Below are 23,953 nucleotides of genomic sequence, written 5' to 3' on the forward strand. Positions count from 1 at the left end.
TTGCTTACCAATTACTGTTATGGGCAAAACAGACTTGACCTGGAGAAGGTTAATTTAACTTGTTTCTTCTTACTCCTCTCCATGGGCCACAACTCCTGCCAGGAGCCATCTCCTGTGTGGGTGCTCCACAGGGTGCAGCTTCCCTCAGAGCATGTCCACCTGTTGTAGTGCCGTGTCCTCCATGGGATGCAGGATGGATATCTGCTCTGTAGTGGTCTTCCATGGGCTGCAGGGGAATTGTTGCTCTCACACCTGGAGCACCTCCTCCCCCTCTTTCTTCTCTGACCTTGGTGTCTGCAGGGCTGCTTCTCTCATGTTCCCAAATGTCTTCAGGGCAGTACTGTGGGCTTATTTCTTTAGCATGATTGCTTAAAGTTATACTGCCTAATTTAATTTTGGTGGGTCTTAAAAGAGAACTAATTTGGTAAAATGAAGATTGGTAGTGATATTCAGTAGAGAGGAACCTGGCTGATATATTGGAAGATAGTAACGATTAATATCCAGAGTGTAGAAAAATAACAAAAATCCTCCAAACGTGAAACTGAAGCCAAAGCAATCTGTATATAAAGGCTTAGTAGATTTGAAACAGCAAAGGTTTTCATACCTTTCAGAGAAACTTAGCTGTACAGTGTGGATTGTTTTTTACTTAACAGCATTAGATAAATCCTTTGTGTTTATGTTCTGTATGATACCAACAGGGTATTCTAATAAGATTAGAACAGATGTAGCCAAGTGGTATAAATAATTAATGATAATGATGCTTTGCCCTAATTAGATTTGGTCCTCTTCTCTGCTTAGAAGAGCTTGAGACTTGGATTTTAAGATAAGGTCATGATTGCTTGATGTGTATTGAAGAACAGAGCTTTAGTCCTGTCTCAATACAGGTTCAGGGTTGACTGTTGTAATTATTCAAGCAGCTATAAATCATAGAAGATTGTCTACTGGGGTCTGGGAATGAGAGACTCGATATAAAATCAGTTTGCCATTTTGAAGGCAAAAAATGTCAAGGACATGGTGTGTCTGAGATACTTGTCCATGATCTTTGTGATAGAAGACTGTGGTAAAAGGTTGCTGTGTACTTTATGATTAGAGGGAAGCAGTAGGATATTCTGTAGGCTACTAAGAAGTTGACTGTATAGAGACATTGGAAATGGAACGGTTTTTTGAGACAAGTGTTACCACTTTTTTATTATGTCTTTGTTTTACTAGTGGGAAAATGGAAATAACCTGGAAAATAAATTTCCCAGAAACAAGGTGGTGTTAGGGCAAACTTGTCCTAGGGCCTTTCCTTCATCTTGTGGGTGAAAGTCCCTAGAGATGCAGCAAGTGTCTTCATTTAAATTTTTGCTTTCCTATCCATGTAATCACTTGTTTTATGTTCAGCCATTCTGTGCCATCTGAATTGTTTTATGCATGCTTTATATTCTAATTTGTATAAAGGCCTTAAAAAAACTTGAAAAACCCATTATTGAATATTTGTGGTAAAAAATAACAAAGCTTGTAATTTGCCTTGTTCATTTTTGCTTATATGGTTCCTTCTGTGATGAAAATGTGACAGCCTCTGTCCTTTTTCTTCAAGGTATGCAAAATCCAGTCAGATCAAGACCATGTCCAGCAGCAAGATATTTTTTAAAGGCAGTAGATTCCGATACAGGTGGGTGTTTGCCGTTTCTTTTTCCTGGTAAACTGTTTCAGAAAGTAAAAGAAAATGTCACTAGTTACTCATAGCAAATTGAGGCCTTTTCCTTCTTGAGGACCACATGTTCACACCTAATTCACATCAGGATTTGAAATTTTTTCTGTTGTTTCTTTAGCATCATTTATAAAATAAACTGGAGGCTTCTGTCAAAGAGCACTTTCACCAGAACAGGGTTCCACTTTTGGTGCCATTTCTGTAAAAACAGGGATGCGTGGCCAGTGCAGAGATTGTACGCCCCCTGTAACTGAGCAGCTCTGGACCAGGGGTGCATTAGAGGGACAGTCCAGTCCCACTCCTAATATTCTACTAAAGGTTGCTTTTACTTCAGTAGCTTTGCAGACTGGTGCTCATCAGACTTTAATCTGGGCCATTATATATCCACTACATAGGAATTTTTTTTTCCTTTTTCTTTTCTTCCTTTGGAAGTAACATAGTTTCTGTATATATAGTGTTCGGCATAATGAGCTCATCTATGTATATGCTTGAACATTTATTTCATGTTTTAATGCAGTGGAAAAGTAGCTAAAGAGGTTGTGGAGGCAAGCTCTAAAATCCAGAGGGAACCTCCTGAAGTTCACAGGTATGTCTTCATTGAATATTAAAATTTAAGGACTAAGAAGGATTATTGTTGTCTACAGAGAAGTTCTCTTTCCTTTACTATGAGATGTAATGGCTGTCATTCTGAGCTTCCTCAATGAAGCTTGCAAGCAGTGCGAAATATGTGTTGCCAGTGTTACAAAATTCTGACAATAGCGTATTGTCTCCTACACAAGGGAACTTAATCTGTGGTTCTTCGAAGCTGGGTTTAATCAATGAGTCAGGTAAGTAGCTTATATTATTTTCTTTGTTAAGACATAGACTGTTATTACATGATACTGACAGAAAAGTACATTCTTATTTTATTCCTAGTTCTTGCCTGGTTTTGAAAGATTCTGGGTTTTGTATTATATAAGTACATTTAAAAGTACACTTGTTTTTCCATAACACAGTCAGATTTAGAACCAAGAAGTTCGTTCAGTAAAGAGAAAAAAGATCAGAGAATCGTTTTTTTCAGAGAAAAATTTGGCTTGTTAGAAATAAGCAGCTAGACTTTGGAAACAAACTAATGCTTCTTGGTCCTTATCACTCACTGTAGTGACAGTAAAAATTGATAAGAACCTAATTAAAGGCCTTCAGAAGAGAAGGGGCCTGCAGGAAAAACCTATTTAAAAACTTTTTTAAAAGGTAACTTTCTGAGCATTCTACACCTATATCCCTATTTTTAAAGTGATTTTTTTTCAGGGATGAGGTGTGTGTATTTTGTTTATTTTTAATTGAATATGACTATTATGTCTATATTTGAGAGAAAATTGAATTGTCTTTACTAAAGGGTAAGAATATATTTTCAGCAAATATTTATAAATACATTGTCCAGCCCTACTAAGTAATTAATAGTAAGACCATGCAGAGATGCTTTTGAACATGCTTTTGCAGATTACATTTAAAAATGGGTTAAGTAACTACCCAGAACTGAAAACACAGAAGGTAGAATATAGGTCCATCATTGAGGCACACAAATGGCATTTTAAATTAAAATAGTTATTCACATAAGGAAATAGCTTATTGCCTAATTTCCGTAGGGTTTCTTTTTTCCATAGTATAAGAAGAGATTTTCACAAGGTTTAACTTGTATTTTACTTTGCTTTCAGTATTTAAAGTTTTAAACATATTGTTAAAAACTCTTAGTGTACATAAAGAAACAGCCCAGACAGCAAATAAGTTTATAGAGGACTGTCATATGGATTTAACTCCCATACATATTAATGTATATTTTTTATGATTAACCTTCTTAAAATGCTTGCATTTACAATATTATGGTAGCTCCAAGTTCAGTTTCTTAGAAAGATTAAGAAAAAGTCCAATGATTTCAAGTGGTTTTCATAGTGCAGGTTTTGAAATGGGAGACAGGTAAATAGCTTGTCCTAATAGCACAAGTAGGCAAAAAGCATAGAAAATTTTCAGCTCATAACAAAGCAGGCTTTGGAAACAAGTTACTTTGCAAAAGAGGATCTGGAGATGGGAAATGGTAGTTTTTCAGAAGCAAAAAATTTAGAGGAAATGATATGATTGAAGGTAAATATATATTTTTTTACATATATATATAGTTTTCTCTCCCTGCACCACATCTCTCACAGTCAGTTCAGTTGTACCATGGCTGCATTGAGAAAGAAATGTGCAGTTGTGAGGAGGTTACTGTTCAGTATCTTTGTTTGCATATCATGCTTACAGCACTACAGATGGAAAATTTGTTGAAGTGTGTAGTCATGAAGCATTAATGCAGTGGCAAGTTCCTCTTACAAATACACACTGATTTAATATTTTGCTTCCAGGCCATGCCTAAAGGAGGGAGGGGTCTTTGTAAGTAAGTATGGCACAGGAGCCTTGTGTGTGCTCCCAGGCACAGCTCCTAGTTTGGTTGTGCTTGATAGCTCTCTACAGCAAGCACAAAGATCCAGGGGATGTATAACAAGCCTGTGGAGGTACCGTTGGGCTGAAGTGATTGTAATTTATAGTAATCTGAGTGAAAACCTTCTTTGCATTGTGAAAATTTAAAATAAATAGTTATTAGAGACCGCTCACAGGATGCAAATGAGGATGGAAGTAGCTTTGGGCGTGCCTTGGCTAGCTTTTTGGTAGTGAGCAAGAAATCATGGCAATTGAGCAAGAAAGCTTGTTTATCCCCACAGAATATATAATGACATGTCATGTGATATAACATAGGACATCTGTGTCCTGAGTTTACCCAGTCCCTGAGCAACACACAATCCCTTCTTTTCACCTGCAGTAGGTGCTTTGTTCAGTTTGTTTATCTGTGTGGAACTGTAAGTTGAGTCTTTGTGCAAATTTGAAATGCATTTCGTGACACTTTAGCATTGTACCTGTGTACCATTCACAGTCAAATAGAATCCTCTTCCTTTTCATCTTTGCCTTTGTGAAAAGTAAATTGTAACTGTAATGGTTCAGATTTGTTGCAGGACTCTTGCTTCAGGCCTGTATTATGTAAGTCCTGGATAACTTACTCTAAAGAGCCATTTTCTTTTCCACTAATATGATTTAGGCTAGTAAGCCTCATGACTAAAACGAATCGACAGCATTTCTCAAACTTTCCTGAGAAAGTTCAATACCTCATACCAGGAAAGTTTGTTAGAGACAAGTAAGACAAGAAACAAAACCAGTGTGAGCACCTTGAGGCAGTGTCTGGGGAGTGTGAGAATGAATGAGAGCACCTGTATCTGTTAAGTGAAGGGGTACAGTTGTTCCTGCTTTAGTCTTTAGTCTACAGTGCTCAAACCGTAACAAATCCTTTACCTGGTCCTGGAGGCAAGGGAACAACATAAGGAAGATGATTTGTATCCTCTCTACCTTCCCCTTCCTTGAAGCCCAATACTAACATGTGCTGTGCAGTGTGAAGAGGAGCAACACGCTGAAATCCTGCATGAGATGAAAATGAGTCAGGCTGCATAAAGCGAATTAAGCCATCACGAAACCTTCTTCTTACACTTTAGATATTGAAAGGTTTATATCTGCGGAGTGTGCAACATAACACAGCTGAAAGCAATGTTCAGTGTGCAGAGCTTATTATTTAGCTCCAGCCTAGTGTAATTTTTGCAAAATGTTTCTGAGATGAGACATATTAGACTACAGTTGTTTCGCTGTGAATAAACTGACCTTGTTTTCCTCATTCTTTTAGAACCAGTGTTACCCAGAGTCGCAGCTCTCCCTCCTTGAACAAGCAACTCATAATCAACATGGAACCTCTACAGCCCCTCCTTCCTTCTCCCTGTGAGGAGGAAGAGGTTCCTTTAGATGAAGGTGAGTCATTTACCCAATTTCTGCCAAACAAAACCAATATTTATTATAAAACATTTGGAAAAAGATGTGTTACTGACTCAGGGATATGGAAGAAATCTAATAATTTCCATTAGGAGTATACCATAAAGACTCTGCACATCAGTGAGAAATGATCACTGGCTCAAGGAACTGTGCATAAGCATCATGTGAGATATGTTGCAAAAAAGGTTACTGCTGTTAAGCTTTCTGCTCCAAAAATCTTTTTTTTAGATTGTCAGGTGAAAGAAACAACAGGAAATAATCAGTCTCAACATATCACCATTTTACTAAATAGTAACTGCAATTACTCAGGAGTAAAAACTGGCAGTTTACTGCTATGTTGTTTTTCTTGCTTCCCTTTACTTTTATATTTATTTCTTTCTGTTTTAATGTTAGAAAAAACTCTCTGCTTATTTAATTCCATTGACAAAAAGGGACCTTATTTGAAGATCAGCTAGGAAAGAGTCTCTGCTATTTAATCCCATTAACAAAAAGGGATGTTATTGAAAGATCAGTTTGAATGCATTTTGTTGAACAAGGTTTTCCCTGTATTTGTTTATTCCTTGATATTTTAAAAATCCCACTCAACACCCATCTTTCTGAGATCTAGTCATTACAGAGAATGGTATGAATATCTTAGCCAGCTTAAATGGTGGCAACTGCATTCTTGCAAATAAAAAAGGAAGCCAAACAAACAAAACCTAACAGTGGTTTTTACCTGAGTTGTAGTGATCTAATTGTTTCAGAAGCTGGGAAATAGGACCTCTGCTGTTGCTTTGTTGTGAATAATTAATGGCAAACAGGAAACAGCTGAGCAAGTATGTTCATTTTCATGGGAGTATGTCCTAATTTCATTTTATAGGAGTCTTATGAACAATTTTTGTTCATTCTCTAGAGTTTCAACACTGAATGGTGAATTAGATTGCCTGCATACTTATCTTATTATAATTCGTACTAGTAGCTGCCTGACATGTAGTTAATTTTAACAATTACTTGTTTACCTCTGCTGTGAAATAGCTGAGAACTCACTTTTTGGCAGCCAAGTACCAACACTGTGTTTCTCGCTAGGCAGTTACCACCACCAGGGTAACAATGGCTCGCTGGTTGTAAAACTGCTGTGCCATACTTACAACTCTAAGCAATGAAATCCATTTTTGGAAACTGCTGTCTTATCATTACTATACACTTACGAGAGAGTGCTGGTTTACAATGTACATTATGTAAGTTTGAAAGTCATGTTTCATTTTAGTCAGGCAGATTGTTGTTAGTACTACAATTTGATAGAAATATTTGCTGGTGCGTTTCCTGTAGAGTATGTTACACATAGTTAAATACCACCAACTGCTAAGTTAACAGTATTTAACTCTTTTACAGTATTTCCTGCAGTGAACTTGGCTATGGTATCAAATTGCTGTTTGACCTGATTTCACAGCTCTCTGACACTGATGCTGGCACTCTTCTTCACATGCATTCAACCAGCTTTTGTGGATTCCCATCTTCTCCCTTGCACCAGCAGTAATCATCCCAGAGTGAACTGGGAGAAGGAGTTAAAAAAACCCAACCCAAAATACCAACAAAAACCCACCCACCCCACAACCCCCTACCTTTACAGTGTCCCTCTACAGCCTGGCTCAACCTCTATGTGGCTCATCAGAGAGGGTAGGGCAAGGTCCTGTGTGAGCGCAAGGATAGGAGCAGGAGGTGGGGAATGAGGGAAGCAGCTAGCCCTGGGACTGACTCAACTGCATCAGGAAACTGCTTTTAGTGTGGTACACATGTGAAACAGCCTTGGCATATTTCTAAAGGTCTGAGCCTGAGGTAGGGGTGGACACCCTGGGGTGCTTTCCAAAGAGTGTGAAGATACTGTTGAGAGCACAGTGCAGCCCTGTCTAGGTCAGATGTCCCTTTGCCGTGTGGATTGGCTAGTGCAGCTTCCAGGAGCCTTGCTCATATTTCTGCAACAGTGCTTCCATATGCATACAGCTGTTCCAGCTGCTGATGGCTGAGACCTTCACACAGTACTGCATTGTGCTGTGCAGATGAGCCCAAGCAACTTGTTAGCACAGCTAGCAATAATGGGACTACTGTCAGATGTGCGTACCTTGGGCAAACTCAGGAGAGTGCACAGCTTTGTTTTTTAACTGAGCAAAACTTACTTGTTCTTAATTTTGAATTGGTTTTATATATTATGAGCAAAACACATGGCCAAAAATATGGCTGCCTCAGTGTCTTGGGTAAATATGTCTGCTTCCTGAAACTTGTGGAGACAGAGATGAACTCTGAGTTGGCTGCATCTGGGCTGTATGAAACTGAACTAACAGAAACTGCCAGGTGAGAGGGAATATTTTGTGCCACTGGAGATGGTGATAGCAATCTGCAGGGGATTTTGAGCCACTTCAGCCTGCCTTGTTGTACTTAGAATAATCCATTCAGATGGGAAATAAACACGATGCAACCAAATACTGAAAAACAACTAAAGCCCAGCCATTCTCCCATATGAAATTACATCTTACACATCTACTCTGGCTCTCATGCTGAAGTGAACCACCAAAAACCCCAAGTTGTCCAGTGGCTTTGCAGACATGTAAGAAAGGGTATGCTGACTAAACCTGGTCATAAATGACCACTGTTTGTGGGAATTAAGATACTGGATGCCCAGTTTAGCAGATGAAACTTATGCAAGAGGATTTAAAAACAAGTACATAATGGCATTTTAATTTTTGTTAGAATGGCGGGCAAAAGTATCCTGATTTTGTGTATTGGTGTCTCATTCTTCAAGAGGCAATTCTTCAGTCTTCACTTAGAGGCCATATACAGGTATCCAATTACTAATGTTAGCACTTAGATTAAAATTGGTATTCTTACTTAAATGTGCTTTAATTATAGTTAAGTGACTTACCTAAGAGATTGGCCACCAGCCAATACATATTTTACCAGATTGAAAAGCTAATATCAAGTCCTCATGCCTTAGGTTTTGCAGGTTGTCTCAGTGCTTTGTGGCAACTGTTTAAGATTCTTCAGGCTTTCACATTCCTTGTTACTGACTCTTGTTTTGCACTAATGTCCTTTCTGTATCAGGAGGAGGAAAGAGGCTTGGTAGTGTAAAGACGCAGCCATAAAATTACTGTTGTGCATAGAAGGTTATCCCATGGAATTAGATTTTACATGCATGAGTATCAGATATGCTTGGAGAGATCATTTCTACCTTTTGAATCTTCAAAAGGCACCTACCTACAAAAGTTTTAAGAGTATCCAGAAGTATGATTGCAAAATTCATCTTTGTCACAGGTGACCACATGAGGTCCTTCTGAACGGTCCTGTTAGGTCCTCTCCATGGTCCTTGCTCCGTGCAGTTGAACACATGGTATTTCTTTTGTTATTGCTATAGTAATATTGTGTCTGCCTTCTTTCAGCAACTGAGTTGGTTAGACAAATTGTTGACTGTAATGATTACTTGGTGATCATTTTGCAGGTGACAGATCATGGTCTGCATGGTTTGCATTTCCCAGCACCAGATGTTATCAGGGCTCCTTGTATTTGAGCAGTCCAATTGTCACACACACAAAAAAAAAAGGCAAACCCACACCTCTTGAGTCACGGGATATTAATGTGGTTTTGACAAAGTGATGAAAACTTCTTTTAAGTCACTTAGTATTTGTGTGCTCAGGTTTCATACATGAATTATTTGCTTGGTGACATTGACTTTTGCTTTTGGAGCAACCAAAGTGAAAGTAGCGTACTTCAGTCATTCTACTGATTGTTCTACCTTGTACTGTATTTTAGAAAAGAGAGATTTGATGGCACAGACTCTTTCTAAATTACTTCTGTTTAAAATCTACATTCCTCAATTTTTCCTTCCCTAGAGAGTTATACACTTTTTAAATGTCCTCACTGATCTTTTAAGAATTTTTTTTCTTATGAAATTGTTTGCCTGTGCATCTGAGTTGTGTACAGAGAGCTCCTACCCTTTAACAAACTTACTTTTGTGTGTTACTCAAGTGTAAGATATATTACACTAATTGCAATTCATTGGCATGAATGATATAATTACTTTATAATGTGGAGCCTTTGTTGCATTTTAAAAGCATATATGGGAATAAGCACACACCAGTTACTAGTCTAGTTGTCTGTCTGTGTGAGTTCTCATCTGTGTAAGCTTTGGTTGTAGAGCAGAGGCATATGGAGCTTTTGTGGGTACACCTTAGGCAACAACAGATTAAAAAATTGGCCACATCAGTAATAGTATGAATAAATATTAAAAATACGCTTGTAAAATATGGAATAATGTTAAGTATATGTATACATGTTATGATTGTACTGCAAGAACACTATAACAGGTATTCTATTATACTTTTTTCCATGGGCGTATTCTATTCTACTTTTTTTTCCCTGGGTGTAGCTCAGTGTTGTTACATTTAATTTTTATTTGAAAAAAATTATTAGCTTAGTGCTAACTGTTTCTCTGGGTACAACTAATAACACAGCTTGTCAACATTTATATTTTTAAAATCATACCTACTGTAAATGAGACAATTTATCTTAATAATTCAGATAATCATGAAACATCTTGTGTTGTATAGCATCAAACAGCTTTTCAGATGAAATCAGCAGAAGCAATACTATTAGCTGATTATACCTGGGGTTTGTGAGTGTCTATGACAACAAAAATTGTAGTACGTAAGAGTTAATCAGATTTCTTGGTGACTTTTCCAAATACAATAACAGCTATAGATTCCTGTGGTCTACAGAGATGATGAATTTCTTCTAGTATTCCATTAAATTTAGAGGCCAAAGTGAGCATCCTTAGGTCAGGTAGTATGTATGAAATGTTCTACTTTTTCTTTTTGGTAGTTTTTAACATTGAGATCATTCTCCCATTTATGGAAAGTCTGGTCATCTTAAGTTTGTGCTGCAACTGTTCACTTTGTCTTGCAAGTTTCTGGGAGTCTCACAAAGAATATTCTGGCCTCAGCACATCTTAACAGCACTGAGTGTGTCATCCTGTTGGTGTTCAACAAACTAGCTTGGATGTACAGTCCTCTAGCCATGTAATTGAGCCCTACAAGGTCTGAAAACAACTTTTTTGCAAGCAAAACTTTCACTTCAAGATAACAATACCTAATGCTAACAACAATTAGCTCTGCCAGCTTTCCTTCAACTTTCCCTTACAAATTCTCAGATTTCCAGGTGTTTACCTTTCCATATGTCTTCAAAATAAGATGACTCATTACAAACTAAACATTGCCCCCATCACCATAATAAGGTACCTTTAATATCTGAAGACAGGTTTTATATACTTCCTTTTCACAAATATATTAAAATTGTTATGCTTGAATAGAAATGTCCTGTTCACTATTTTCACTGGTTGGAGGATACTAGTTTTGAAGAGTGTTTTATCAGTTTTAATTTTCTGATTTGAGGAGGATATTGTTTTGTTTTTGCAAACCATACTTTCTGATTTTAAGAGAAGTTGCATAACCATCTGCAGTTTTCTGCCTCCTCTGTAACAGGACATGAATGAATGAAGGGTCTTTCTGCACAGTTCCCACCAGGCATTAGCCTTTCATCTGTGTAATATCTGTAGCAGCAATTTAGGTAGGAGGAGGATGACAAAAGCTGCAAAGCCAATTAGTTACTCAGCGTGAACCTATTGCTTTGCTAGCTCTCTTCTGCACAGAGTCATGGGCAGCTCTGCAGGAGAGAAGCAGGCTCTTGTCTGGAAAATCTTTGCTGAAAAGCATCTTCCAACCATTACACACAACATGCTGCCAGTGTCAGGTCATGCAGTTGTCTTTCTCTCAGGAGAAAGAGCCTGTTCTTTACTTGCTGAGAATTAGTAGGAGTGACAGAGAGTTGCTGACTCTGCTGCAAGATTTCAACATAAATCTCCCTTAGTTTTGTATACATGGTTTGTGGGCAGTGACCTGAAATCTCACAGTCATTTCTCTTCTTCATGGTCATTTCATGTGATCATGCAATGCATGAGCATGGTCACATGAAACATAAATGATACATGTTTATGCATTGAAATGAATGTGCTCTTGTTAGAAATCATTCACAGCCTTGTCCATGTGACACCTGAGTCCTTGATTAGGCTTTCCTTTGCGTATTGAACACATTGGTGGTTAGACTTTTGTAAGAATTGGTGCTCTCCAGTTTTTGTAGCTGTGTACAGAGTGAAGATTCAGCCCCTTTTAGTGAGATTTTAATAATTCTCTTTTGATTGCTACAACAGTTATGAGAATAAAGATGAGAAAAGCAGACAGAATCTTACTTTTCAAGTGGTGTCAAAACAGAGATAGAAAGCAAAGGGGTGCTTGATCATTCCTCAGACCCACAAGGAGGTGCTTGCTGAAAAGGAAAGGAAGAGAGGAGTGTTTGCCCAGCAGGAGGAAGAGTCAAAAGGATATTCATACTATATGGGCCAGGCAGGGGAAAGGAACCACTCTGAACATACTTTCCAGAAGCTCTGTTGAAGCAGATGTCTTTCATGGGAGAAATCACTTGTTGTAAAATACACATTTGCAGGACTTTCCCCACTGCCCCCTTCTTTCCCACATATTTGCATGCACAGCATTGATTTTATGGTGCAGAGGTAATAAGGACATCAGATAACTAAGACTGAGATGGTACACCATGTTTTAAGGATTAAAGGTAAGTATTCTGGGAAGTGAGAGACTACCTCCTGGCCAGTACCCTCCTTCCAGTTTATCTCCTCTCCATGGTTTCAGTGGACTTGTCTTTTCCCACTAGGACAGTGTGATGCTGTGCATGTGGTTGCATTCCAGCTTCCAGCTGGAGCAAATTCTCAGCAGCCAGCATTTATGCGTCATGCCTTTTTTAGGAGCCTGCATATCTCTGCTGGATGGGGAAGTGCCTAGCCTTCTGAAGCAACACTGGTGGGTACGAATGTGTCCAACAGTTGTCCACAAGTGGGAACTGGAGCACATATACAAAGAGACATTTTTCCCAAACTTTGGAATTTTCTCTTCTTGTTCCTACACAGACAGGTCAGCTTTGATTCTAGGCTTGAAATGAAAGCATTTTCATCTTAATGGTTTGCCTTGTGACTATGGTTTGTAAGCACAGCATAGGATTTTTCCTTTTGTATCTATACATTTTCTGGAAATACTTTCCAGGCGCTGGTGCGGAACTGACATCTGTGGCCAAATTGAAGCTTTTTAGAAAAATAATGGCCACAGTGTCATTTTGTTCTGTGTAAAACAGACCTTAAATGCTGGCCTTTTGTTTCATTGTGCTATGTTTTGATGCCTTGGATATTTTTGTGTTTGTGTGTGTGGTTCAGCTGCTATGCTAGCAACTGCTAACTGAAATGAATGCTGTGGAAGTTTGTATTGTACATTACAAGGCATTTGGAAATGTTTAAAAATAACCTCTCGTTCTGTTCCCTACTGGGATATTTTTATTGGCCATCTTAGAAGCTTGTCATTTGATTCACTGAGAGTGACTTGTGTTAGCCTCTTAAAACCCAGTGGGAACTCAATAAAAGGTCAAAGCTGGTAAGGGTAGAGCCTTTGCAGGGCTTTGAGAAGAGGAATTAATAGTCAGAATGGTGAAATGTCTTGTAAAAATCCAAACCAAGAGAAGCATTCATTTGAGGATGGTTAACCACTGCAACAAGGAAGTGTGCATTCGATTACTGCGGCATGGCTCCAAGATCACAGCCAGAAGGGCTGGTAAATTTACATTTATTTTACTCATACCTTCCCCCCCTCTCTCTTTCCATTTTGTTATGCCAGTAGTGATCTCTTGGAAAAGAACTATACTGTGAACGACAATGTTACATCTAGTCCAGCAGAGAATAAGGACAAATCACTTAAAGGAGCAGAGTTGCAAATGGAGAATGAATGAGACAAAATTTAAATGACATTTGTTGTAATATCTTAGGTAAATTGTGGATTTATCTGTTAATTGCTAACAAATGAGTGACTGGAATTTTACCCATGTAGTTTTCTTGCACTCAGTGGGAGAAATACTTCGTGACTATTTTTGACAAAACTAAATAGGTCTTAAATTAGCAGATAGGTTGGTACCAGATGTTGAATGTCAGCTAAATACAGTAAAGGATGCAGTTTAGCACTGCAGCTGAGTGGGTTGGGTTGCCAGATCATAACTTTGTTGGTTTTATTTTCCTAGATAATGAATAATTTAATATACTGAATAATTGGGGGGAGGGGGGGGTTGGAAGTGTGGTTTAGATCTCTTTTACTACATATAACCAGAGTGCAACCCATGGAACAAAAAGTACTCAATATTGCTTTGGATAGCAACCACAATGAAGGTTTTTTTTCTCTTGTTTTTATACAAATCACTTTACCAAAGATGAATTGGCCCTTCTATCAATCTATATGTCTCTGTTTCATTAATGTGGAAAGACATTTCAAAACTTGTTTTTCCATGATTTTTGTGGTTGTTTACTTTTGATATTTTTGCATATATAGGTTGACAGATTTCAGCTTCCATGGACATAGATAAAACTGTGTCTTTGCATTGAATCTTCATTCCAGAAATGAATATTTTCAGAAGAATTAACTGACAATGTTCTAGCAAAGACCAGAATATTCTCACACTTTTGGCATCTGAAAATGAGAAAGCACTAAGTGCAGTAGATGTGGGAGAACCTGCTGCTTTCAGTGATTTGTCTCTAAGAAACAAGAGCTCCTGGCTGCCTTTGCTTCATGAATTCACCACTCAGGGAAAACTGTAATGTCTATGAGACTGTACCTAACTCCATTCAAAAATAGGTGGCAAAATTGAAAAAGCATTAATATTTACATGTATTTTGTGTTCTTACACTTTAAAAGTTAAATGCTGGCTCCAAAACACCATCTTGGTTTAATATGACATGAGCCTAGTAACAAATCTGTGCACTGGGCCTATGCTGGTTTTTAAAAACCTTGATTTTGCAGTACTCTATAGGATGTTACTCCTTTTGTTGTACACATGCATAAAACCCATATATCAGCATATAAAACCTGTATATCAGCATATGAAACCTAAGGACTGGAGTTAGCTTGTGCAAAGCTTATGTCAGGGGGCATAACTCCTTGGGAGAACTCTGTTGCGATTGCAACAGCTTCAGAACAACACTATCTTACCTGGGAGGGATCACTCAATCTGAGCAGGGATGCTGAAATGACCCTCTTGTCCTTTTCTTGGGTGCTAAGCTTTCACATCAGTGCCCAGCTCTTTTCAGCCTTGCTTTCTTTGACTTGGTGCTAGGGACTGAGTGACTGGAGTCCCTTCCCCAGCTCCTTCTCCCTTTTCTCTGAGCTGCTGACAGATGTATGTTGCCTTCTCATTCCTGCTCCCATGGTACACAGTTCTCTCTCCCTGTGACTCCCCTCTGCCTTTTTGCTGCTGGTTCTGGAAGGGGGTCAGCAGTGCTGGGGTGGACCAGAGGGGAGGCTAGAGACAGGCACCCCAGAACACCTGCTGTGCTGCATGCTCTGTTTTGCTTCTGTCTCTGTGCTTTGGATGCCCTTCACAGGGTGTGAAAAGCAGGGCAGCAATCTCTGGTGCCTTCACTAGTTGTGACATTAGTTGAGCACTGTGACACGCAACACAGCTGGGAAGCAAGTTGTAATGCTGCAGAGTCACAGTGCTTGCAACTGATGCGAGTTGGCAACTGAAAGGGCTTTGATCCCTTCCAGAAGTTCCTGTAAGTCTAAAACAAACAGGAATGGCCAGCAAGAAGCCAGGTCACTGCCTAAAAAGGAATTACTGTAAGCTGTCATTGATTTACTCTCCTTGCAGAGGTAGAACAGGTGTCTTCTGTGGGCAAGGTAAGGATCCATGGCCTCCAACTCCTGAGGGCTGGACATCTGACTGTGCTGTATTTCCAGCAACTGCAGCTTCTCAAGAATGGTGGAGCTAGGTCTGCCCCTCATCCTGTTAATCCTCAGCTGCTGCTTTTAGCCCCTTTCGAATCAATAGCAGCTGACAACATTTATGTCAGACCTCGCACATTCATGTTTGCAGCAGATGACCACTGTAATCTTTTATTCAGCTGTTCATTTTCCTATCTGTTGTACATGTTAGAGGTTTGGCACAATCCTAATATCTGGTGTAAGGGAAGTACTGAGTTTTGGCTAGTGTAATGAGATCTCTCTGGCTCTGTAAAATTTATCCTGTTGCCAGAGAGTGTAATAATTTTTTGCTATAGATTTATAGTACAAAAAATAAAATTGAGCTTATTTACTTGATATTACAGTTATATATATTAAAAGATTCTGATCTACAGAATGTAACTTGCTGGTAAAAATGTAAAATGAAGAATGGAAAGAAAGTCTTCTCGAATGTGATTTAATACTCAAGTCATAGTCCTTTAAATCTAAACACAATATAAATTTTAACTATTACTAAAGAAACAGTAGACTTTTCAAAATCTAGCCCACCAAATTATACCAAATTATAGCCTTATAAGGGTAGTAGCAGCTAATTATTATGTATGAATAGGAGCAAAGGTTTTTCAGCAATGTTGTAGAGTAATTAAAGGATATTGGCTTCGGGATTGCTTTAGCTTTTATATTCTCTGTTTCTATAGGAAGACTTTGAGGATTTTTTTCCTTTTAACGTGGTTTTATTACGTCAAGTAACTGACTTTCTTGAAGTCTATCCAAAAAGTAAATAATCTGAAAAACCTGCTCCTTTCTTAAATTTGTGTTACTGGAATATTTTAGTGTACTGTAGATGATTTTTAATTCGAACTATTTTTAATTTTAGTGCTTTAATGTGATACTCTTATGCCTGCGTAAGCATTATAAATGATATGTGCCATAATGCTGTTACACTTGTGTCTTTTGACACTTTCAGAATCTGAGTGGCACAACGTATACTCACCTGTATGTTGCAACTTGACTGGAATTTTGCTGTGGGTTTACACTGACCATAGTTGATAGCTAACTGTTCCCTCAGTCCTTGACTTGAGAAATGTTCTGGTGTTATAGGGAATATGCAATATAGGGAATGAAAAGAACAGCTTTATATATTTAATTTCTTAAATATAATGAACTCACAACAGCAGCAGTTAATGCCCATTCTAAATTTTCAACTTTTTTTATATTAAACCAGTATTTATTTATGCTTGTATTTGGTTGATGTAAAATGCAGTTACTTTGATTTAATGTGTTTTAACAACCTGTAAAACAGTTGAAAATTCATGTTAACTGCTTAAATTGGACTATACAGTGGACTGTAAAATTTATGTATGTTTCAGAAATGTGACACATTCCAATTTTAATGCAACCCCTTCAGAAAACACTGATCTGAAAAGGTTCCTCTGCTGCCTTCTATCTACAGGTTAATCAAAAAGTCAGATGTTTAGCAGTCATTCGAGAAAAAAACAGTTTTAATGAAAGTAAATATATTTCTTGATAATGTTCACTATGTATGTTATGCATGCTGGAATTTACTCTGGGGAAGGAGAGAAGGCTCAAGAATCATAAATTGGGGTGACCTTTCTTTGCAGTAGCTGCAGCTGTCCTCTCTATGATGAGAAACATGATGAAGATACATTACTGACTTTGTGTCTAAGCAGGTATAGAGGCCTATATCCAGGATTCTCAAATTTGCGAGGTTAAAATTAGGTCCTTTAATCCATATTGAGGTGCATAAGTGGCTCAACTTACCTTTTACTGCTATTAAGAGAAATTGAAAAGCACATTCAAAAATCAAGTTGTAGTACTATTATATTGAAAGATATGTGTAGATGCTTAATGTTGGGCTCCAGAGTTTAAAAATTTTGGCTTTTATATTTTAAGATATCATGAGTGCACTCTCAAATGACTCATAGAGTGGTTTGATGATCCAGCCTCACCTGCTGTTACAGTATGATTAGGCGAAAGGTCCACAGCAAATCTTTTCTCACCTTTTAGTGTTCATATATTGTTGTGTCTACTTTCGATTAGTTTGTATCTTCTTCCTGATGACGGTGGCAAGTATATTTCTTAATGCAAAGACTGGTGTAGACAATTCCAGAACAAAACACGTTTCATGCTGAAATGTGAAGACTTTCTAAAATGGCTGTGGTAGGACAGCACAGAGTAATTGTGGCAAGGAATTATTATCTAGGCAGTTAAATTAATCTAATGAGACAACTGCATTTTCTTGATTGAGGACAAGGTTTTATTTCAGCTGTGCAGATCTGCTGGTTAGGTGCTGGTGAAAGGAGCACTCCTGGTCTCTCTGTCCCTGGTAATGTGCTGTGCTTGTGAGAACATCTGACAAGCCAGTTCAGGAAGAAAAGCAATCAGAGAACTAACCCAGGAAGAAAACCAGTTATTTTCCTAGGCTAGCTTTACAAGCTGCCTTGCTCAGGGATGAAATGAGAGAAAGCAGAAATCGTCTTTTTGGTTGATTTAGACAGAATGTGAAACCTTATCCAGTGGTTTGGCCAGTGTATCTCCTAGAGAGCAGGAAAAGATAACAAATTACAGGTGGTAAGATTTATCTGGGCTGTTTTGAAGACTTAAATGGAGAAATGAATTTTAATAGCTAACATACTCAACCGAAGTGGGGTGATGCTTCCTGAGAATGGTGTTCTGTAAAGAGGTTTTCTGTGATCAATATAACATGACACATAAAAGCATGAACTAAGGAAAGGGGATAGTTCCAGGTAAGGAGCAAGCTTACAGAGATCTTTCACTGACATTAAAGAATTAGGCTGCTTTGTATTATAAACTGTACTTTAACATGAATTTTCTGAGTTACTTCTTGGACAAATCATGTAACCTCGTACTGGTTTTACCCCCTATATCATTGTGTATATGTTGCATTTGGATTAGTCATTAGTGAAGAATGGAGAGATGCTTAACATCACAAAATGAGAAGTACTAAGTGTTATTATATGTTGCTGTTGCACATGATAGTGTGTATAGTCTGTTCCTTTTGCACACAGAGGGCATCTGATGATGCCAAAAACATTTAAAACTGTTTTTTTATCATTGTCCAAGTTCTACCCATCTCTCCTTTCCACTCCTGCAACTGACAGCTAACATCAGTCACTGTAGTGTTGATGTACTGCAAAACAGCTAGACTTTTTTTCAGACTTAGTGCTCTTAGTGTTAGAATGAAAAAAGGAGAGTAAGTTTTGAGAGGAGACAGCTTGGGCAGAGTGCTGGTCACAAGAAACAAGCATACCAGTAAAGCTTAGAAAGATGTAAGGGGCAGAGAGAAATTTAAAGAAGAGGAAGAAAAGAAACTGTGAGTATGAAGAGTAGAAAGATGACTGGAAGAAAAATGAGAGGTGAGGTGAAGTTTTTTTTAAGAAGTGAGGCATTTTCATTCCATTTCAATGATGTCTTATACTGTCAACCTTCCTCTCCTTCTGTCCTCTCTACTGTTAATATGAATTTATCATGACCTATTTTCTCTTTTTATTGTTATGCTCTATTAAAAATTCCCAACCTCCACCATTACCTTATCACCTTCTCTGCATTTATCTCAAAGAAGTAAAGTGGGTAGTTGTTGCTGTTGTTATTATTATAGTACACCAAATAGCACCAATTTACAAATGTACTAGGTATTAATTTATATTAGAAGTCTGTCTGCCAGTAGAAAACGAGCTGTTCTGTTTTCTGGTTTTCATTACACTATTATTAGAGGTAGCTGCATCAGACAAAGTTAAGCAGACCTCATGTACAGCAGTATGGTAAAAGGTGTTGCCCTCCTCTGGAGCTTCTCAAAAAGCTTTTCCAGTTTTTGTTAATTGTGTATGGTCTGGTTTCAGTATGCAAAATGATTGCAGAATCTTCTTTCCAACCTCTGTTAGATACTATTGGAAGGCTGAATTTTGCCACCAGGAAGGCAGAAATTTAGGATTACTATTTTTATCTCCTTTTTTCAGGTATCCAGCTGCCAAAGGAAGATGAGATTTCAGTACCTGTGGCTTCAGGCTCCCCAGTTAAGGACACTGGGGAGAATATTGATCTTGCCATTGAACAAGAAGAAAAGATGAAAGAGGAACCTTTAACTATCTCAGAACTGATATACAATCCTAGTGCCAGCTTGCTGCCCACCCCTGTTGATGATGAGATTGACATGCTCTTTGATACCTGTCCAAGAGTAGAGAATGAGAAAGATGATACAGATTCATTTGAGGAACTGGAAGCAGATGAAAATGCATTTTTGATTGCAGAGGAGGAAGAACTGAAAGAAGCTCGGAGAGCGCTTAGGTGGAGTTACGACTTTCTAATGGGTAACATAGAGGTGAATGCCTTTGTGAAGAGTTTCTCCAGACTTCTTCTTGTAGGCCTTGGGCTGTTGTTGTTTGTGTTTCCTCTTCTCCTTGTGCTCTTGGAGTCGGACCTTCAAATCTCTTTTCTCCATGAAATCCGTCAGACTCCGGAGTTTCAGCAGTTTCATATTGAATATTACTGCCCCCTTAGGCAGTGGGTGGCTTGCAAAATAAACTTCATTTGTGACATGCTCGGCAGCTTTTAAATTTTAAATAAATATGGCACAACTAAGGGCTATATTCAAAATTTCAGTTAGTACTAGCTTTCCATAATGACCCTTGGGCTGTTAGTCAGTAGCTGTCTTCACATTCAGTTCACTACAGACTCTTTTTAAGTTCCTTTCACATGCTTAAATTGCCCCTTTATTTACAGGCTTATAGAGTCACCTTTTAATAACCAAAAAGAAGCTTTGTTTTAGTTGAATTTCAGACTTCTTGCTTATCTGTTACATCATATAAGATGGGTTACGATAAGTTTCATTGTCCTTAACCTTTCAATCCATGACAGTAAATCCACTGAAACTGAAAGTAAAACTTTTTGAATATACTCCTTAGTGCAGTGATCTCTTCTAACCAATGCCTATACAAACAATGTTTATGCTGGGTTTTTAGTTTTGGTTTGTTTTTCTGTTTGTTTGTCTTTTTACATTTTTATGTGTTTAAAATATTTTGGTAAATTTTTAGCAAAAGACAACTTCTGATGTTATTTAAATGTACAAATTGGTGAGAATAATGCACAAGGGTATGTAGGGTGGTTTTAGTGTTTTAGCAAAGATTTGTTATTAAACTACTGGTTGGAAAATGAATGAGTTTAGCTCTATATAGGGGCACTGTGGTTTGGGAAATACATAGAAAGTTCACTCAAGTTCAGTGGGAGCTGCCTAGGGGAGATGAAAGGACACCAGGTACACCGAAGAATTTCTGAAAGGCCCAGTTTTAAAGCCCGGGGAAGTGAGCAGAAATGAAACTAATGATCCTTCCTGTTGCCTGTCAGGTTGTCTTATAGTGTCAGTGCTGTAGAAAGTCTCTACAAGATAGTCCATGTACATTTTGGAAGACAGTGAGTCATCAGTCTAAATGTAGATTATTGTACATAATATGGAAGAAGATAATAGTAAGTAGCAAAAATTAAAAAAAAAAAAAAAGCAAAAAAAAAAAAAAGCCAAAACCCTAGTTGAATCAATAGGTGAGTTACCTACTTTTAAGAATGATAGAGGAGAAAAATTTATGCCTTTTTAAAAGCAAAGTATTAGGCTGTACAGTTGATATAAAAGTATTCTGACTCACAGGAAAAGGCTTAAACACTTTAAGAGATGCATCTTCATCTTTGATTCCCGTTATTAGTAATCTCCAAGACAACATATTTTCTGTGCATACTAATATTCTCCCTTTTGCATACAGCAGCATACATACACTCTTTCCGTGTTATTACGAGCCCAGTTACAGGATCTAATGCTGTTTCCTGTAACATGTGTATCTAAAGGTATTCCAATATAGCTTAGAGAATATACTTAAGTAAAATCTTGTCAATATTGAGAACATTTGAAGGCCCTTAAATGTACTACAAGGTTGTATTTAAGAGGAGAAAGTTTTATTCTTTTCCTGCTCCCCAGTCTTAGTGGAAACATATTTCATATTTAGACTAGAGAACTCAGATTTTAAGCCTCAGAATCTTTCTCTTGCTTAGAGATTTATGAATTAGACATATACTTGAGGCTGTTTTATTAGATGTGCATTTAACATATTGTAACGCATCTCTGATTCCTACAGAATAAGTTCCTTTAATTTTGATATCAGAGAAATGGTTTTGCTTGGGCTTCTCAGGTAAACTTTTGAAAATGTCAGTTTCCTTAGAGGATTTTTTCTTCCCTTCTAATCTTCTCCAGTTTTTAAAGGATGAAACAGTTACAGGGTTTAGGAGTTCCTTTTCTCAGTTAAAAACTTTTGGATTGATATTAATTTCCCAACCAACAAAGGCTAAATTAAACTGCCTTTTTTATCTTGTCTTTGTTTGTCCTTGCAAATTGTTCCCCAGAAGAATCCCTGCAGATTAGTTACCTGATGTGTATTTCTTCTTGTGCTACTTGCAGCTAAATGATCCTTTCTCATGAGGTAATAATCATTCAGCCTAATAGAAATGGAGAGTGAGCTAAAGTAGACATTTGGCCTTAACAGGAAATTATTCACTTTTATTGTTTCTAAACAAAGGTGTCAGAAGGCTGTGAAATCTGGCATTCTGCTGGACTATGGAGACGTGGTTCCATACAGACTCCTATATAAATCTGATAATTATATAAAAAACCTCAAACAAACCAAGTTAGATCATATGCTCTAAAATACAGTCTTGTCCCTGTAAATTACAGCACTCCAGGAGTATTGTTATGCTTCATTTAACACTATCAGAAAATAGCTGAGTTGTGTGAGAACATAAACTCAGAAAATGTGCAGTGCAGTGAAGTTTTATGTAGGGTTAAATGCAAGTGTGTTTGTGCTCATATGCCTGCCTTTACTAACCATGTGCATACATTCAGGCCTGGCCTTTTAAAACTCTTCCCTTCCTTTCTGATATTCTATGGTCTATCAAAGTAATTTAGCTGAAAGTCATGAGAGCCCTATAACTTAAAGGCTAGAAACATGTAATAAACACAGAAAGATATGGTTGGGCATATTCGGACAGAGTAGCAGTCTAGTAATTTATTAGTGAGGATGATGGACTTGGATTATGGAGGTACAGTATTGTGTATTTATGTCTGTGCTTGGATTATATTGTAAAATGTTATGTACTTGAAATCTATTTTGTGCTTTGTCTAACATTTATAAACACAACTCTGGGAAGAATTAAAAATGGTTTTATTTCATGGAGACTAAGGGGAAAATATACCTGTAACTTGAGCCTTATCTTTGTACAGTGAATTTCACATTTCTATATGTCAACATCCTGATTGTTTTGTATGTTGATATGATGGCAGGAATCCCTAATAAAAATACACTGGAGAAAAGCTTTCTGCAGTTATGACAGTTCTTATGATGAAAGATGTTTTGTAAATAATAGTTTTTGTTGAGAATTAGTTGGTACATGGTACAGTACAGATTTATTAGGACTCTTACAATTCTTATTTTAACATCTTTTTAATTTATCAGCTGGAGAGACGCTAAGAAAGTGCTTTAGAATGTTATTAGCATGGCTTCAGATGCATTAACCAAAGGCCTCATGGTTTGTCCTGTTACTACAGAAGAATTAGTCACAGTCTTGAATTTGCCCTGAAATAAAATTACTTGACACAGAATATAACTTGAGAAGTTTTGGTTTTAAAGTCAGGCCCTGGCTGTAAACCAATGGCTGCAACCTCTTGGTAGGCAGATGTGGCTAATGTGCAGCTTTTGGATGAAGCTTGCTTACATTAGGTTGGTTTGGAGTTCAGACAATGCAAAAAGCATTTGGTAAGAAAGGTAGAGTCTGCAGAGAGGCAACTGAACATCATTTGGAGGAGATAAGTCAGAGAAACTGAGGCTACTTCTTGAGTACATAAAACATTTAGATGCAGATATGTCTGTACTGTCCCAAAATCTAAAGGGACTTGCTGGCAATATGAAATGTGAAGGGCCAGGAGTATACAGTACAGGTAGACCTGTTTACTCAGTCAATGTGGTGTAGGTTATAACGCTGTCTTCAAAGGAAGTTGTATTCCTGCTTTAACATAATACAGTATATCCTCCTGAATGTTGTTTGCATTCTAAGTACTTATCACAGTTTATGAAAATAGTATGTGTACTTTTGGTAGAAATCCAGCATTTGTCATAAATTCTTTCTGAATAATGACACACAAACTTTTGTAAAATTACAAGGCACTGAAATGTTATGTCAAATCTGCATTTGAAGAAATCAGGCTATATTAATCAGTACTAATGATTGCTGTAGGTAACTGTTAGAACTTAACATCAGCCGTGTTGGCCACGCTGGAGATCACAAGCACTGGAAGGCAGAAAACTTCCAGAAAACTGGAAGTCAGTGTTTCTCAACTTTTTCTTTAAATCCAAAAGGGAGTAATTGTCTCTTCTGTTTGTGTGGATTTGTTGTAGTTTTCTTACAGCTGTGTTTTATGTGGAAAAAGATCTCTTGAGACACC

General features: G+C 37.7%; 1 protein-coding gene across 1 annotated transcript in view; it reads left to right on the top strand.

The window, feature by feature from the left end:
• The window catches only part of FRMD3 (FERM domain containing 3), an 82,156-nt gene extending 59,337 nt beyond the window's left edge, over positions 1-22,819 (top strand). Inside the window, exons 11-14 of the mRNA XM_026866043.1 lie at positions 1,580-1,654; positions 2,211-2,279; positions 5,430-5,551; positions 19,437-22,819. Coding sequence (XP_026721844.1) covers positions 1,580-1,654; positions 2,211-2,279; positions 5,430-5,551; positions 19,437-20,032 — 862 coding nt within the window. The 3' untranslated portion in view covers positions 20,033-22,819. The remainder of the gene's footprint in view (positions 1-1,579; positions 1,655-2,210; positions 2,280-5,429; positions 5,552-19,436) is intronic.
• Positions 22,820-23,953: the final 1,134 nt, after the last annotated feature.

This window comes from Athene cunicularia, assembly GCF_003259725.1.
Source record: "Athene cunicularia isolate RWA chromosome Z unlocalized genomic scaffold, athCun1 chrZ_part2, whole genome shotgun sequence".
Lineage (NCBI taxonomy): Eukaryota > Metazoa > Chordata > Aves > Strigiformes > Strigidae > Athene > Athene cunicularia.